Here is a 14,369-nt window from a genome sequence, read left to right as displayed (position 1 = left end):
GGTGCTGAGATGGGGGGTGTCTGCCGTGCAGAAGGTGCATCTCACGGCTGAGTTTGATTCCCCCTCCCCACGCCACGAGAGTAAGACTGAAAGTGTCTCCGTTGTCCAAGTTGCTTCTCATCATAAAACTAGCCCGTTCTGCTCCTGTCTCCATCACATCGCTGGTTTTGGGCTTTGGCTTGTGTATTCGTTTTATAATATTGTAACCCCTGGAGCCCTCGCTGTGTTTCCTTCCTTGAGTACCTCTGGTCTCCTCCCCAAGAGGAAATGCACAAAGTGTGTGCCAGAAGAAGTGGTGGTTGAGAAACAAATGCAAAGAGATGAAACAAGTTCTGTGCCAAGCCAGAGGTGGGCTAACACCTGGACCCCCCCAGGGTCCAGGACGCCGCCCTGGCCGCACCTCTGGTCTTTATGTATCATCTGTATTAATGGACAAGTCAGTGTTTGCCTTTTTATACCACTGCTGTGGAGTTTTTCATTGTTTTCATGTTATAAGTTCTTTTAAAAGAAGAGCTTCATCATTATGATGCTAGTCATTGTGAGTTGTGTGCTGGATTTTCAGAAGAGGCACACATCTTTCGTTTAAATTCCTCATGCGTTGTTCCTCTCATCCTTGTACCTGGAAGTTTTACTGTAACTTATGCGCAGGATCCCCTAAGCAGGGGATGAGACTGCATTTGTTCTGTAGATGGGGAACTTGAAAGGCAGAGAAGTTAAATGTCTTCCTAAGGTTATGTGACAAGACTATAGCAGGCTCTGCGTGGTTCCTGGGACTTTGGATTCCTTTTTCCCTCGTCTGTCTGCTAGACAGTGGCCTGCTGCAGAAAAGGATGCTGATGCTTCTGGGTAGTATTTTCTATGTAAACGCAGCTAATAATATTTTAAGGACTTGGAATTTGGTGGTGTATGTGAGGGAGCCAGTGCCTGAACTTGCTGTAGTGTGGAGAGCAGTCGCTGAGGTGTTGCCAGGGTGGCTGGTGCTGAACAAATGCCTTCAGATTTTCTAGGATTAAAAAGATGAACTGGGTGACTCTAACAGAATTCATAAATTCACATTAGCACCCGGTTTCCTTAATAGTGGTCTGCTGCACTGCCTCTTGCTATTAAAATTTGCACTTCTAGGAGCATAATGCAAATTACCTCTAACGTCATGGAGCATTTCTGGCTCTGCAGTGTCCTGTTGCGGGACTGCTGGCTGAGAGCAGAGCTCTGGAGAGCGTGGGGTGGGGGTCACCCTTACAGCAGGGTTGTGTCCTTGGTTCGGGTGCCAGGGAAAAGAGCCCCTTTAACGCATTAACAACTTGCATTTGCATTAAATATTACATCCTGGGCTCTGAGAGAGCTTTAAAATTAAATGATCTTCATAGCTTCCCCTGGGAAGAGGCTGTGTCCTGGCATCCTCCAAGCCCTGGCGCTGCCTGGACCGGGGGGCTGCGGCTCTGGACTGCCATCTATTGAATTGCTCCAGCTTTGTCTTTGCAGGAGTTGTCCTTTTTAGAGGAATGCATTTCAGGCTTAACACCCTAAAAACAAGGCACAGTGAGTTTGTTAGGAGAGCTCAGTGCTTCAGCACGACCTGAGGCTTGTCTTCACTAGACAGAAATAATTAAACAAGTTGGATGTTGTCTTTGTTATCTCCTGCACCAGCCTCTCTGTACAGATGGGAAATGCATCTTTAGTGGTGAAAACGAACATAATGCCACTTTCTGAAGCCTTGCAGTGTCTTTAGGAGTACATTATCTGGGGATCGGGAGGATATTGTTTGGTAGGAGGATTTGGTGAGATAATGGCACAAGCTGGGATGGATTTGTTTGGTTTCTGTCTCCTGAGAAATGAATGTTGATTTCTAAGAAAGGAAGATAGAGGATTTCTTCTTCTCCACTGCCTCTATTTTACCTCTTTTTTGCATCTCCCAGGCACCTCTGAGGAGGTGGCTCCTCCCCTCCAGCAGAGCTTCATGATCCCCAAAAAGGAGATAAACATGGTTTCCGACATGGCCAAGTGGAAACGCTCTCAGGTATGGCTCTGGGGTCAGGGAAAACTGGTAAGTGCTTATTATGTTTCAGTGGCAGCCAGGTCTGGTCTGGGAACAGCCACGAGGTAAAGCAGGTTTGGGCAAGTAATGGGGAATTAATTGATTTGTGTTTTAAAGAGAAGAGTCGCTGCCTGTTTGTAGGAAAATTACTTGGCAGTGAGGTGTGGAGTCTGGCAGCCAAATGCTCCGACAAAGGAGTGAGCCAGGGAGAGCCCAGAGGTTGAGGGAGACCAGAGATGCTTAAAAATTATTACTGCTCCCTCCCAACAAGCTAGACGAGAAGCTGGTAAGTATTTCATCCTACCTAGCCTGTACGTTATATCAAAACTGGATTTACCCAGCGCTGTTAGAACTCAGCTTGAACATGCTCCTGCTGCCTGGCCCTCTAATAGCACCAGGCTGGGTTGGCTCCTGGGGCCTTCCCACCTTGCTGTACTGGAAAGGGCTCTAGAGACGAGGCTTTCAATTTCCTGGATAATTTGTGTTTACAGTATGTGTGGAGCTGGTGGAACAGGCAGGTTCTCCTCTTTCTGCCTTTGAAGGATTGGTGTGTTAGCCCAGACTTGTCCCACCTCTTAGGAGCAAGTTCTTGCTTGATGACTGATCTGTGATGTCTAAAGAGAAGCTTTAGTTATAGCCAGGTCTCAAGCAAACCTCTGAGTGCAGCTTCCTTTGTTAAGTCTCCTGGGTTTAAGGACTTGCTCGTGGTCAGGATTTCTGTGCAAAAGGGGCCAAGGAGGAGAGGTGGCAGTGTGCTAGTCTGGTGTTTTCAAAGATGTAGAGCTGCACTGGATATGATGCTTCAAAAGCAGCAAATTTAAAGAGAAGAGGAGTGAGGAGCCTGGGCTGTGTCCCACTTCTCCATCATGCACGAGCATGGGAGAAGAGTAGAAGGAGGAAGGGGGAGATAACTGCACAGGTCTGGGAGAAGCAGTGCAGAGCAGGATGTCTAGGCACAACTGAGACTCTGCAGAGCCGAGGAGTTTGAATTTGACCTGATAGGAGGCAGGGAGCTGAGGGAATGATTTTTGGGGGCAGGGCGAGCATTTTTAGGACTCTCCTCTCTGTAATTTTTACAGCGATGCAGATTTCTTAGTGCAATCGCCATCTGCCTCCGATGTCTGCCAAAAATAGCAGTAACCTCACGGCAAGCCCTGCACCCGGGGTGTCTCCAAGAAAACAGCGTTGTGTGTTGGGAAAGGTTCCCTTGGTGTGCAGGAGCACATGCCGCTGTGCTTGTTCAAACAGACCGTGGGTATTCACTAACACCCTGCGCTCTCGGGTGTGTTTGCAGGCATACGCAGATTACATGGGCTTCATCCTCACTCTGAATGAAGGTGTCAGGGGCAAGAAGCTGACCTGCGAATACAAAGTTTCAGAGGTAGGAGAAGAGTTTGGATCCCCTTGTTTCTCCTTTTCTGCCTTTTTTTTTTTCTTTTTTTTTTTTTTTTGGCTCTATTTCCTAGGTGAGGAATGAGTTGGCAGCTTATCTGGGAGCCAGGGAGAATAAACATGGTTGGGTTATGCTTGGGGATGCAAATGTCAGCCTGCAGTCCGCCCCCCAGGATGCAGAGGCTGTGTGTGTGCTCGCTGGATGGGAAATCAAGCAAGTTACAGGTGGGCAGAAGCTGGTGGTGAAAAGGAGGATGCAGAAAGGAAGCGTTTTGACTCTGTTTTCACTGTCTGGCTTCAACCAGTGATGTTTTGAAGGTATTCCCTCCTGGTTGCAGGCAAAAGGCTGAGATGTCTGTACCGTTCCTGTTCTCCCACTGGCCTTTCTGTGGGACCTTGGGCAAGCCACTTGTCTCCCTGTCCCTGGGCTTCCGTGTTGCTCAGACTGTGTTAACAGCACCCATTTCCTCGGCCCACACTGTAGCTGAGCTGTGCGAGGTCTGGTTTGGCAGTGTGCGAGCTCAAGGCATGTTATGGAGGGGACCTGCCTCACCAAGGGTTGTGCTGAGGGCTACGGGGGGCTGCAGAGCACGCAGGAGGGCTGGGCTGGGGAGCAGGGTTTAGCCTGTGGGGCTAAAGGATCGCCCCTTCCGAGGTGTTAAGCAGAAAGGACCTATTTTTCCCCTGGAATTAATGTGACTGTCACCCGGTTCTGTCTGCTGCCGTGGCCGGTTTTAATGCCTGTTCACCTTATCAGGACATGGCGAGATCGTCTGGAGCCAGAGGGGAAGGGCAGGCATCCTCGGTGGTGTTACTGCCTGGCCTCAGCTGTGCTCAGGGCTGGCCCGAGCTCTCTCTGGGCACTGCTGTGATCTGCAGAGCGTATGTTGGCCACCAGCTTTGCTTCAGAGTTGCACGCTGGATCCCCCTCCCTTGTTCTCCATTGCAATGAGGAGATTCTTGGGTACATTTTTACTGTCCAAACTTATTGTGGCTGTGCAAGAAAGCTGGGAATAGTCTAAAAAGATCGAGGCAGAGTGGGAAGCAGACTGGCCCCTGTGTGTTTATAGCTTCATTCTGGTGTGGGAAGGCAGCCTACCGTGGTCTTTAACCTAGTCTTTTATGTTTGAAGCAGGCATGTTAAGTCCAGCCTTCCCTTCTAGGAGCCAGTGTGTGAATGAGAAACTTGCTTGTAGTTCATGGGGGGGATCAGGGATAATGAGTCCCTCCCTAACCAGCTTTGTATCCACCTTTTGTTCCTTCAATTCAGTAGAAACTGCTGTCAAATGCTGCTCTTGCTTTCCACTGTTTGCATTTCATCTTTGAGTTTTGTCTTTCTCATGATCTCTTTGTCATGATCTCGCTTGTTCCCAACCATTCATAGAGCAGTTCTAGGCAAACAAAGCATTAAAAATGAGCAAAACAAAGGGGGGGGGAAAAAAAACCCCTCTTCCACCAACCCCTTTGAGCTGTCAGCTATCTAGGAAAAACTGTATCAGGGCTGTGTCCGTGCAGCAGATCCCTCTTGGAGTGAATGTTTTCCATCTGCAGTCCCAGTCCAGGTGACAAACCAGACAGGATCCTGACTGCTTGGGAAGTGGCAGGGAACGTGTCTCATTCCCCTCGCGCTGAAGGAGAGCAGAAGTCTGTGAGTTGAGGCACAGGTGGAGCATCCCCAGGGTTGTCTTGTTGATGAGGTTGCCTGTTCACGTGGGTTCGTTTGTAGATCAAACTGCTTATCTGTGCTTTTAAAGGCTCAGCCCCTTGTGGCCTTTGCTTGCATCTCTGCTCTGCTTTCTTCTCTTTTGCCGTACCTGCTGCTGATGTATTTTTGTGCCGTCCCATCTTCCTCCCTGATCAAATGCTGGGGACACCTGCCTTTAGCAAATGACCTCCTGGAATCCTTTCTGCTGAATGTGTATCCTCTCCATGACTTACTGATTGCTTTGCCGTGGAAAAAAAAAGAAAGTATGGTCTGCTCTGCTTTGAAAGAGGCGGCTTAATGGTTTCCAGAGTAGTGTGTGTCGATACCAAACTGTCTGCTGGAGCGAGAGCTGGATCCTTTGGGGGCTGAGCCCCTTCTGAGACTTGCTGAGCTTGCTCTGCTCTTACTGAAAAATTGCATGGAGCTGTCTGGGGTTTTGCTGGAGGCATCTGACAAGTAGTGATAGCTGAGCTGTTGTTTAGGACTCTGGCGTAGACACTATGTCTGGCACAAGGTTGTATGACTGATAGGCTGTGACCTGCCTTCTCCTCCTGGAGGGAGTGCTTTTCATGTGGGGATCCATGCAGCGACTGCTGGGGCTGCAGCCTGGAGCAGTTTTTCAAAGCCGTGTCTTTGATCAGAGAGCAGTGCAGCAAGGAGGAGGTTAATTTTGGCCGTGCGAGGAGCAGACCTTCCCTTCAAACAGCCTGCTGCACTGGGGGAAACTGGCTGGCCTTGGGGCTTGCTCCGGTTCCAGGATGGAAGCGGGGAAAGAGCAAATGCCCCGATTTTAGCAGCTCCCCCCTCCGACAGGGCCCAAGGAGCCCACAGGGGCAGGCTTGGTCCCCGCGGGCAGCTTTGGCTGCCATGATGCCTTCTCAGCACTTCCATCTGCCTGGCCCCTGCTCTTGAGAGATGCTGACAGGTCTCTGCTCTGTAGGAGGCTCTGTGGTTTGCCTTTGGGACTGGTGGCAGACTCAGGGTCAAGGGGATGCAAAATCAGCACAACGAGAAGAGCAAGGAGAGCAGGGGGGAGGCTGCCCTTGCTTTGATCACTGGAAAGGTAAAGCAAAAATAGAGCTTAAAAACCCAGCCAGGCAAAACAAGGCTGCAGTGGTGCTGATGGTTGTGTTCCCGTAATTCCCTCTTTCTCCCCTGCTGGGGTCAGCCCTGGATGCACAAGTTTCCTCTGCTGGACAATGGGAAGCTGCTTCTTTTAGTAACCCCCTTTTCAAAGGGCCTTGAGCCCAAAGCGAGCCGCATCTCTTTAATTATTTATTGGCATGGCTGAGCTGGCAGCTGGGTCCTGCTCTCCCATGTTCACTGGGGTTGGGCTTTTTAATCCCTTTAAAGCAAGCGAGTGGGGAAGGGGAGGTTCGACTCTCGCGTTCCCCAAGGCCTGCGGGCAGATCTGGGGAGGGGGAAGGAGCCGGTCCTTGCCAGCCATTTATCCAGGCAGCACTGAGTGCTCGCTGAGAGGGGTTTGAAATACGGTAGCTGCTCATAATGAGCTGCTGGTGCCGGCAGATAAATCACCAGCACGATTTAATTATTTAATGCAACCCAGTGCTGGGGACGCTGTTGCTTAATTGGAGGGGAATGCAATAGCCAGGAAGAAGTAGAGCTGAGTCCAAACCTGGCCCGGTGCAGTGGGGAGACACCAGGTTTCTGCAGCGTTTCAGGCAGCAGGGAGCTGACGCAGAGGCAGTCACGCTGCCTCCGTCCGTATGAATCTGGGGCACTGGCCCGTTAGTGGCTCCAGCTTGCAGCCTCACCAGGGCACCCGGAGCTTCTGGCCCCCCATGTCTCTTGGGTCTTATGTGTTCCTGGTGTGCTCAGGTCTTGTCCTCTATCCCAGCCTCTAGCCTGGGCAAGTGTCAAGGTCCCGTGGGGTGGATGGATCCCTCCCCTGCCTGATCCTGCTTCCCGCTGGCTGATCCCACCATATCCTCGTCTCCTGAGGAGCTGCTGTCTGTGGGAGGCTGTGTCTGCCATGAGACCCTTCCTCCTGGGAGCGGAGGGCATGGGGAGCGATCCACAGCTGGTTCGGTGACAGCACGGCTCTGCCATGCCTCTCTCTCCACCCGCCCCCTTCGAGTGGCACTTCAAGGGCTAGAAACTTGCTGGGCTTGGTTGTTTCCTCGTCCTCCCGGCAGGCAGCGTGAAGAATTGAACCACAGCCCAGGAGACCAGCCGGCTTCACACGGTCGATGCCTCCAGCAAAGTCAAACCAGCCGCTGCTTCTGCTGTCCTCTTTGTCCCCTTGAAGGAGGAATCCCCTCTTGAGACAGAGGAGCCTACATTGCCCGGGGCCTGGCCAGCTGCTGTGGCGGCTGATGGCTCTCCGGCTGCTTGGAGTCGGGTGAGGAGAATCCCAAAGCCTCTGGCAGGCTTGACCAGTTGTCGGCAGAGCCTCCTAAAACTGTTTGGAGCTGCTTAAAGTGCTGCCCCCCTCTTGGTGCGTGGGGTGTAGCCGTTCCCCAGCTGTATGGGCAAGGCAGCGAGGAGGCTGTGTGCATTGGCCAGCCCTGGTCCTAAGAGTACAACTTGAGATATCGTGCTGTATGGCCTGTTGCAACTCTCTTCTTTTCCTTTATGGCCACCAGCAGTGCCTCCTCCAATCACTCTCATACATCCTATACAGGTTCCTCACTTTCTCCTTCCAGCACTAGGTGTAAGAAAGATGGCTCTGTTGTCTTGCTGTTGCATTTGTCTTCCCATGAGCTTTGTGTTTGTATTGAGACATTTCTCTGAGAGCCAAGAGCTTCTCATGCTTGCTCTGAGGAGACCACTGATGGGCAAACCAGGCTGCCTCTTCCCCTGGGTAGGTTGTATTTTGCCACGTGCACTGGGTATCCCTGGGTTGGATCTGCCGTAGCAGTCTGGCTGGCATGAGTTTGAAGCAACAGGAATCAGGCTGAGAAGGTTGACTTGCGATTAGGCCCTGCTGTACAAACGCTAACGCCATCACTGCTAATCCTGGCTCCTAAGAGACACTTCAGGACAAAGATTAGAGGCCTTGAGAAGGGCCTCTAAACCACATCATCAGCTGCTGGTGAGGGTACACGGTAAGTGCTGTGCTGTATCCCGTGGGGATGCAGGACCCTCAAGATGCAGAGCCTGAGTTTTGTGTTGGAGGTCCGTGAATTGTGTAGCACTGCTCTGCTTCTCAGTCCTGTATGCCCTACAGCGAGGGGCTTGCTGTAGCTCTTCTCCCAGAGGTTTTAGAGCATAGTGCTGTTACAGCTCATGAAAGACTGTGTGGGCGACTGGAGAGTCTGCCTCAGGCTGGGCTTTGTACTGGACTGATCTTCTGAGGGGAAGGACCGTTTTCCCAGCCCCTCTGCTTTTCAGGGAGGATTGGCACATCCCGTTTCTGCTTGCCACCCTTAGGAAGGATGGTGTGGGCTTTCATGACTCCAATCCAGGGCAGAGATGTTGGAGCCTGAGGGACTGCTGTGTTTTATGTGACCGTGACCCCTCATCTCTTTGTCTCTGTAGCCCATTGAGAAGCTGGTGGCTCTTCTGAACACCCTTGACAGATGGATCGATGAAACCCCGCCAGTGGATCAACCTTCTCGCTTTGGGAACAAAGCCTTCAGGACCTGGTACGCCAAATTAGACCAGGTGAGCATGTCTTTCACGTGTAGTGTTACATGCAGCTCCTACAGAAGGGCAGTGTGCCCAGCAGGGGTAGCAGAATGGCTCCACCATTGTGTGGCAGCCAAGCAGCCTACAGAGGAACTGCTCCACCTCTTGATATGCATTACTTACCCCTGCTGTGGTGCTGTCTCCTCCTCTTAGGAGAGCATATGATCCATGTGAATGCTCTTGGCTGGGTCTCCCAAGTCCTGGATGTTCCGTGAGGGCCCTCCAAGCCCAACGAACTCCTTTGCTTTGTAACTGCCCGCTGTGTCTGCTAGCTGATGGGTAACTCACAAAATCAGAGCAAGGTTGTGAAACTGCTCGACTTCCTTCAGATCAGAGCAGTTGCCCTGCACCGAGCTCTGGAGGTGGCACAGGCACAGTCCCAGCAGCAATGAGCTTGCAGGTGGTCTGCTGCTCTATTAATGCTTTTGTCCTGGAGATGACTCGGTGGGTAACTGGGTTGATGTACTTGGATGGTGAAGCTTTTTTTTCCTACAGGATGCATGTGGCCTGGATAAGTGTCAGGACAAGCTCTCCCTGAATTGCTCCATCTCTGGAGATGACTTCAAGGAGAATTTGCTCCTCTGTCATGCTGGTTCTGGCCATTGTAGGAGTGCACCATTGCAGCTCCCACTCTGCAACAGTGTCTGAGCAGAAGGCGACTTGCTCCTGGGACTGTGACAGATATGCACTCACTTGAGGGAGTCTTTTGTGTCTTTCAGGAAGCAGAAAAGTTGGTGGCAACAGTGATCCCCAAGCATTTGGCTGACACTGCACCAGAAGTGGCCGTGTACCTGAAGGAGTCTGTGGGGAACTCCACTCGCATTGACTATGGCACAGGTACCTGGGCATGCACGCTGGTTGAGACTTGACTTCCTCGGATAGTGACCCTTTGGAGCCTGGTGCTGCATTTATTTAAATGTTATTGCCACTGTTTTTTAGTGCCAGCTTGATACAAACGCCTTCCTTCTGCAGCCTCCTCACCCCTACGTCCAGTGTGGGCTGTGACTGAGAGAGCTGGGGCTGGCAGCAGGGCTGTGCTGGAGCTATGACACCCTTTTCATGTGTCATCCGAGGAAATGTGAACCAAGCTGTGCAAGCCATTCTGGGATAAGCTGTAGGAGCTGCTTTACTGCCTACAGCAGTCCTGCATGGCTGACTTGCAATAGGCAGGTTAGAGGGATAAAACATAATTACTTGAATTGGAACTAGAATGGGAACCACGTTTGTGTTTAGTGGGAGGTGGCTTGAGGTCTGGTGCTCCCTAGAAGTGGCATCACTGCTCCAGAGGGGCTCTGAAATCTGAAGGTAGAAGCATTTTGCACCTAAGAAGACACTGAATTGCAGATTGGAGTAACAACGCTGGCTTCAGTTAGACTTAAATCCAGAATCGTCTACATGCTCTGCTCCTCTGTCTGGAGGGCAGGTGGTGCGCTGAGGAGAGTGTCCTCATAAAAGGCAGGAGAGCAAGACACTGTGGGTGCAAGGAAACGCGACTTTGGACCTGGGCTGGCAGAAGAGGAGGATGTGGGTAAAAGGATGAAGAGCTAGAGGCTGAGCAGTGCTTGCCAGGAGAGCTGCGGCTCGCCGGCACCAGGGGGAGATGTTGTCTTTGGAAAGGGACCCGCTGGCTGGGGTTTTGTCAGCTCGGGGAAGGAAATTCAGCCTTTCCTCCCCTCCTGTGTGTCCCAAGCCAGTGGCCAGTGTCCTAGTTCACAGTGACTTGACCATAGGTGCACTTTGTTCCTACACTGGGAGCCGCACTTCATAGCGTGGAGCTGCTGATCTTGTACCCTTCCTTCTTCTGTGGTCCCTTCTACTAAAAGTCATTGCTCTGGTTTTGCTGGTTGTTTCTTTTCCTTGCTGTTAGCTGGAGGACCAAGCTGCAGAGGCTCAGCCTGAGATCCCAGTACCTTCTAGGACAGACTGTTCCTGGCAGCATCATGGGATCTGCATCCTTCCGACACAGATATTTTTGAAGCAGGAGGAAATCTGTTTACTTGCAGATGTGAGGTTCGCTTGCATCCCCTGAGCAGACAACTCTGCGGTGCTCCACTTCCCCTGCTGTGCCAAGCTCTTGGGAGAGGCCCTGCCTTGCTCCCAGCACACCCAGTGTTGGAGCTGTTTTTCCTCAAGAACTTTTTTTTTTTTCTCGGAGTTAATAATCACCTTATGAATGTCTAGAGGGTATGCTTTGGGTGGGTGCTGTGTGGGGATGAAATATTGTCAGCCTATGTCATTAATAGGATGAGGTAGCACCTAGGGACAGCTGGCTGGGGTTCTTGACACGGGGAATGTGGCTGCTGTGATTTCTGAAGAGATTTCGTTGTGGTGCCCACAGAAAGGTTGTCTTAGGGACCAGAGACACCAGTGTCACATCTCTTTATCTCTTTCAACTCCAGGGCACGAAGCTGCATTTGCAGCTTTTCTCTGCTGCCTCTGCAAAATCGGTGTGCTCAGAGTGGATGACCAGATGGCCATTGTCTTTAAAGTATTTAACAGGTGAGGTAATCGAAGGAGAAGGGCTGGAAGCATTGGGCTGTTTGGGGGCAGAACTCTGACAGTGTCCACTTCCAGCTATCTGAGATGTGTGAGACGTTATTGCCTGTTCTGTACACCAGACTCCTCCTGTCTATAGTCTGGGCTGATGGTGCCCCCTTTCTTCCACTCATCCGCACCCATCTGGGAGTGAGAAATTGTAAGAAGAGCCTCCTCCTGGACTGTGAGCTGGGCAAATCAAGGGCCTTCTACAAAGACGTGTACACAATTAGAGAACTTGAGTGCTATAGGGCTTGCTGGCCTAGCGAAAAAGGGCAGAATGGCAATACTGAAGACAAATTTAGACAAAATTAGGAGGCAGATGTACTTTTTAATAGACTGTACGGTGACCCATTATAACTGTCTCCAAAAGAGGTGATAGCACCTTGTCTGTTAGAGGCTGAGTGTCTTTCTGAAACGTTGCTTTAGTTGAGCACAAGTTATTGAGCTCTGCAGAGGTATGTGGGTGAAGCTCTGTGCTTTCTGATAGACAGGAATATCTGATCGTAAGATCTAAAATCTCTTCAGGCATTAAAAAAAAAAAAAAAATCTATGAAACTGGCAAGCCTCCACTGCTCCTCTAGATGTGTTTCCAGCCCAGGAGGTAGAGTTGGTACTGATGAAACTGGTGGAATGGGTGTTTGGAGTCCAGAGATCTAATCCCAGCTGTATCACTGTTTGGTGGCATGGAAACAGTTTCCTTCAACAGTACTTCCAGCTTTAATTTTCCACCTGAAAACTGAAAGTAGCGATTGCCGTAAGGTGGAAGGATTTCTGAGCTCTTTTGGAAGTTGTTGAAGGAGAGTGATGTATCAATGTTTTCAAATAACAGTGGGGGTGGGGAAAGATCTGCACCAATATAAGACACAGCAGATAAAGTAAATCCCTGCTACTTGCTTTCTTAGTGAATTTGGTGTGAAAAACCCCAATTTTTAAAAGGTGCTGTTATTTGCTACTATACCTACCATCAGGCTGCTTTCTGTGACAAAGGAGCTGAATATATATTCAGTGTACTATGTGCTGTATGTGGGGGTCCTGCTTGCAAGTGATAAAGTTGTGTCTTTATCCAAACTGGTTGTTCTTGTCCTCATGTAAGTCAATGAAGACAGAAGAAGGCCTTGTCTTAACCTTTCCTTCTCTCTTTGGTCTCAGGTACCTAGAAGTGATGCGAAAACTTCAGAAGACCTACAGGATGGAACCTGCTGGCAGCCAGGGCGTGTGGGGCTTGGATGACTTCCAATTTCTACCTTTCATATGGGGCAGTTCCCAGCTGATAGGTACTAATAAAAATCTTCTCGTGTCCCAGCCTGCCCCCTGCCCCGTCTGTCTAGGTTGCAAAGATGATGGGGCTTGGGACTGACTTTTAAATTCAAATATGTCAAATATCTGTATAATACAGCAGAAGAGTTTGCTTGGAGTTTGGATTTTTTTTTTTTCCCCTCAGCTTTGCAAATAAAGCTAGTTGCTTGGGTTGGGAGATGGAAGGCTTCCTTGTACAGTATATCTGTCTTTATTGCAATAACTACAAGCTTTTTAAAATGAGAGTCTTGTTTTTGGTGTCTAGAAAACACATTTTCTACCCTGGGGAGTTTACCAGGTGCTCTCACTGCTGAGGCACTGGAGTGGGAGATGAGATGGAAGGGAGCAGCTCTGTGCTGACTTCTGAAGAGCTGTGATGGGAGGATTGTGTTTCTTCTGGAAGAGGGGCAGGACAACTTGGTCTCAGAAGCGGGGTGCCACACAGGTTACTTCCTATTGTCTCTTACTCTTTTTAGACCATCCAAATCTGGAGCCTCGACACTTTGTTGATGAGAAGGTGGTAAACGAAAACCATAAGGACTTCATGTTCCTGGAGTGCATCCTCTTCATTACAGAGGTAAGGACTGGAGGGTTTGTCCGACAGGGAAGTTCTGTAACATTAGATACTTGGCTCTGGCTGTGGTTTTCTCTTCCTCCTTTGCTTGTTTGTTTGCTTTCATGGAACTGTGCGGATGAACTGTTGTTGCATGTCTGAGGTGCTCTCCTTGAATGAGTTGAGACAGGGATGTTGAGAGGAAAGTATAATTAAGCTAGATGGGCTGTGGATTGCAGTTGATGGGAGCTGTAACAAGAGCAAACAAATAACCTTGGATCATCACTTGGATCACTCAGTGGGAACTTGGATGGAGAAGTCTGGTGCCTGCAAGTGTGCTAGGAAGATGAAGTAGGAGCTGCAAAATGACTGGGCTTGCCAAGATAACCTCCCTTCCCTCCAGCCTTGGGTGCTGCCTAGCAGGCCCTGGGCCTCCCTTTGCTTAAGGCAGGCTCCCAAGCCTCCGTGCAGCTTGGTCACCTCCAGATTCTACCAAAAAAATTGCCCATTAAATGCGCCTTATTTGCAGATGATCTAGAGCAGAGATGGTGCTGAGATTCACCCAGCTGGCAGCGCTATCAGGACCATGTTTCTGCTCAAGCACTGTAGGGCCCTTGGGTGAGGGACTGGTGATACTCAGACTGGTGATACCCCCAACCGTGGGCAGTGTTTTTCAATGAGGGAGCTCACAGCTTTCTGCCCTCAGCTGCAGTGGATGACCTGGCCGTGTTTCTGCCGTCCCCCCTGCTGCATGGTCTGGGCAGGGAGAGCAAGAACCACACACTCCGTTGTGGTGAGGGATTTCTTGTCTGTGACAAGAGAGAGTTGATGGGATTAATTTTGAAGGACAGAGTGCGGTTCTTCCCCTTTGTTCTCTTTGCTTTCCCCCCCCTCCTCGCCTCTCTAATTTAGTGATTAGATGAGAAGGGAGGTTACAGAATATGAACTTAGCCTTTTATGTAGGAAATCTTTGTAGGACCCTTTGGCCCAAACCCCAGGAGGTGCTGTGTCAAGTCTTTTTTCTGAATCTAGTAGGGTTTGTTGGTACTTAGCACCTCACAGGGTTTAACCCTTAATGCAGAGGTAAATCATGCCACAGGTAGTAAAGAGGCACTGGCGGAAGAGATCAAGATGAGGACAGGAAAGCAGGAGCCAAGATGCTCTAAGATTTAGTTTAATTTGTGCCTCTCTAATATCCA

At 50.2% G+C, this 14,369-nt stretch overlaps 1 protein-coding gene across 1 annotated transcript; it reads left to right on the top strand.

The window, feature by feature from the left end:
- Positions 1-1,921: 1,921 nt before the first annotated feature.
- On the top strand, positions 1,922-13,208 carry PPP2R4 (protein phosphatase 2A activator, regulatory subunit 4; the record flags this gene model as incomplete). Its single annotated transcript, XM_009572139.1, has 7 exons — positions 1,922-2,017; positions 3,330-3,416; positions 8,634-8,759; positions 9,503-9,620; positions 11,183-11,282; positions 12,471-12,595; positions 13,094-13,208. Coding segments are annotated over exons 1-7 (731 nt in total), but the record flags the coding sequence as incomplete, so codon positions are not given.
- Positions 13,209-14,369: the final 1,161 nt, after the last annotated feature.

The sequence above is a fragment of the Fulmarus glacialis genome, unplaced genomic scaffold (genome assembly GCF_000690835.1).
Source record: "Fulmarus glacialis isolate BGI_N327 unplaced genomic scaffold, ASM69083v1 scaffold22502, whole genome shotgun sequence".
In the NCBI taxonomy this organism is placed as follows: Eukaryota; Metazoa; Chordata; class Aves; order Procellariiformes; family Procellariidae; genus Fulmarus; species Fulmarus glacialis.
Note: the sequence above shows the minus strand (reverse complement) of the source record. Positions and strands in the feature narration are given on the sequence as shown.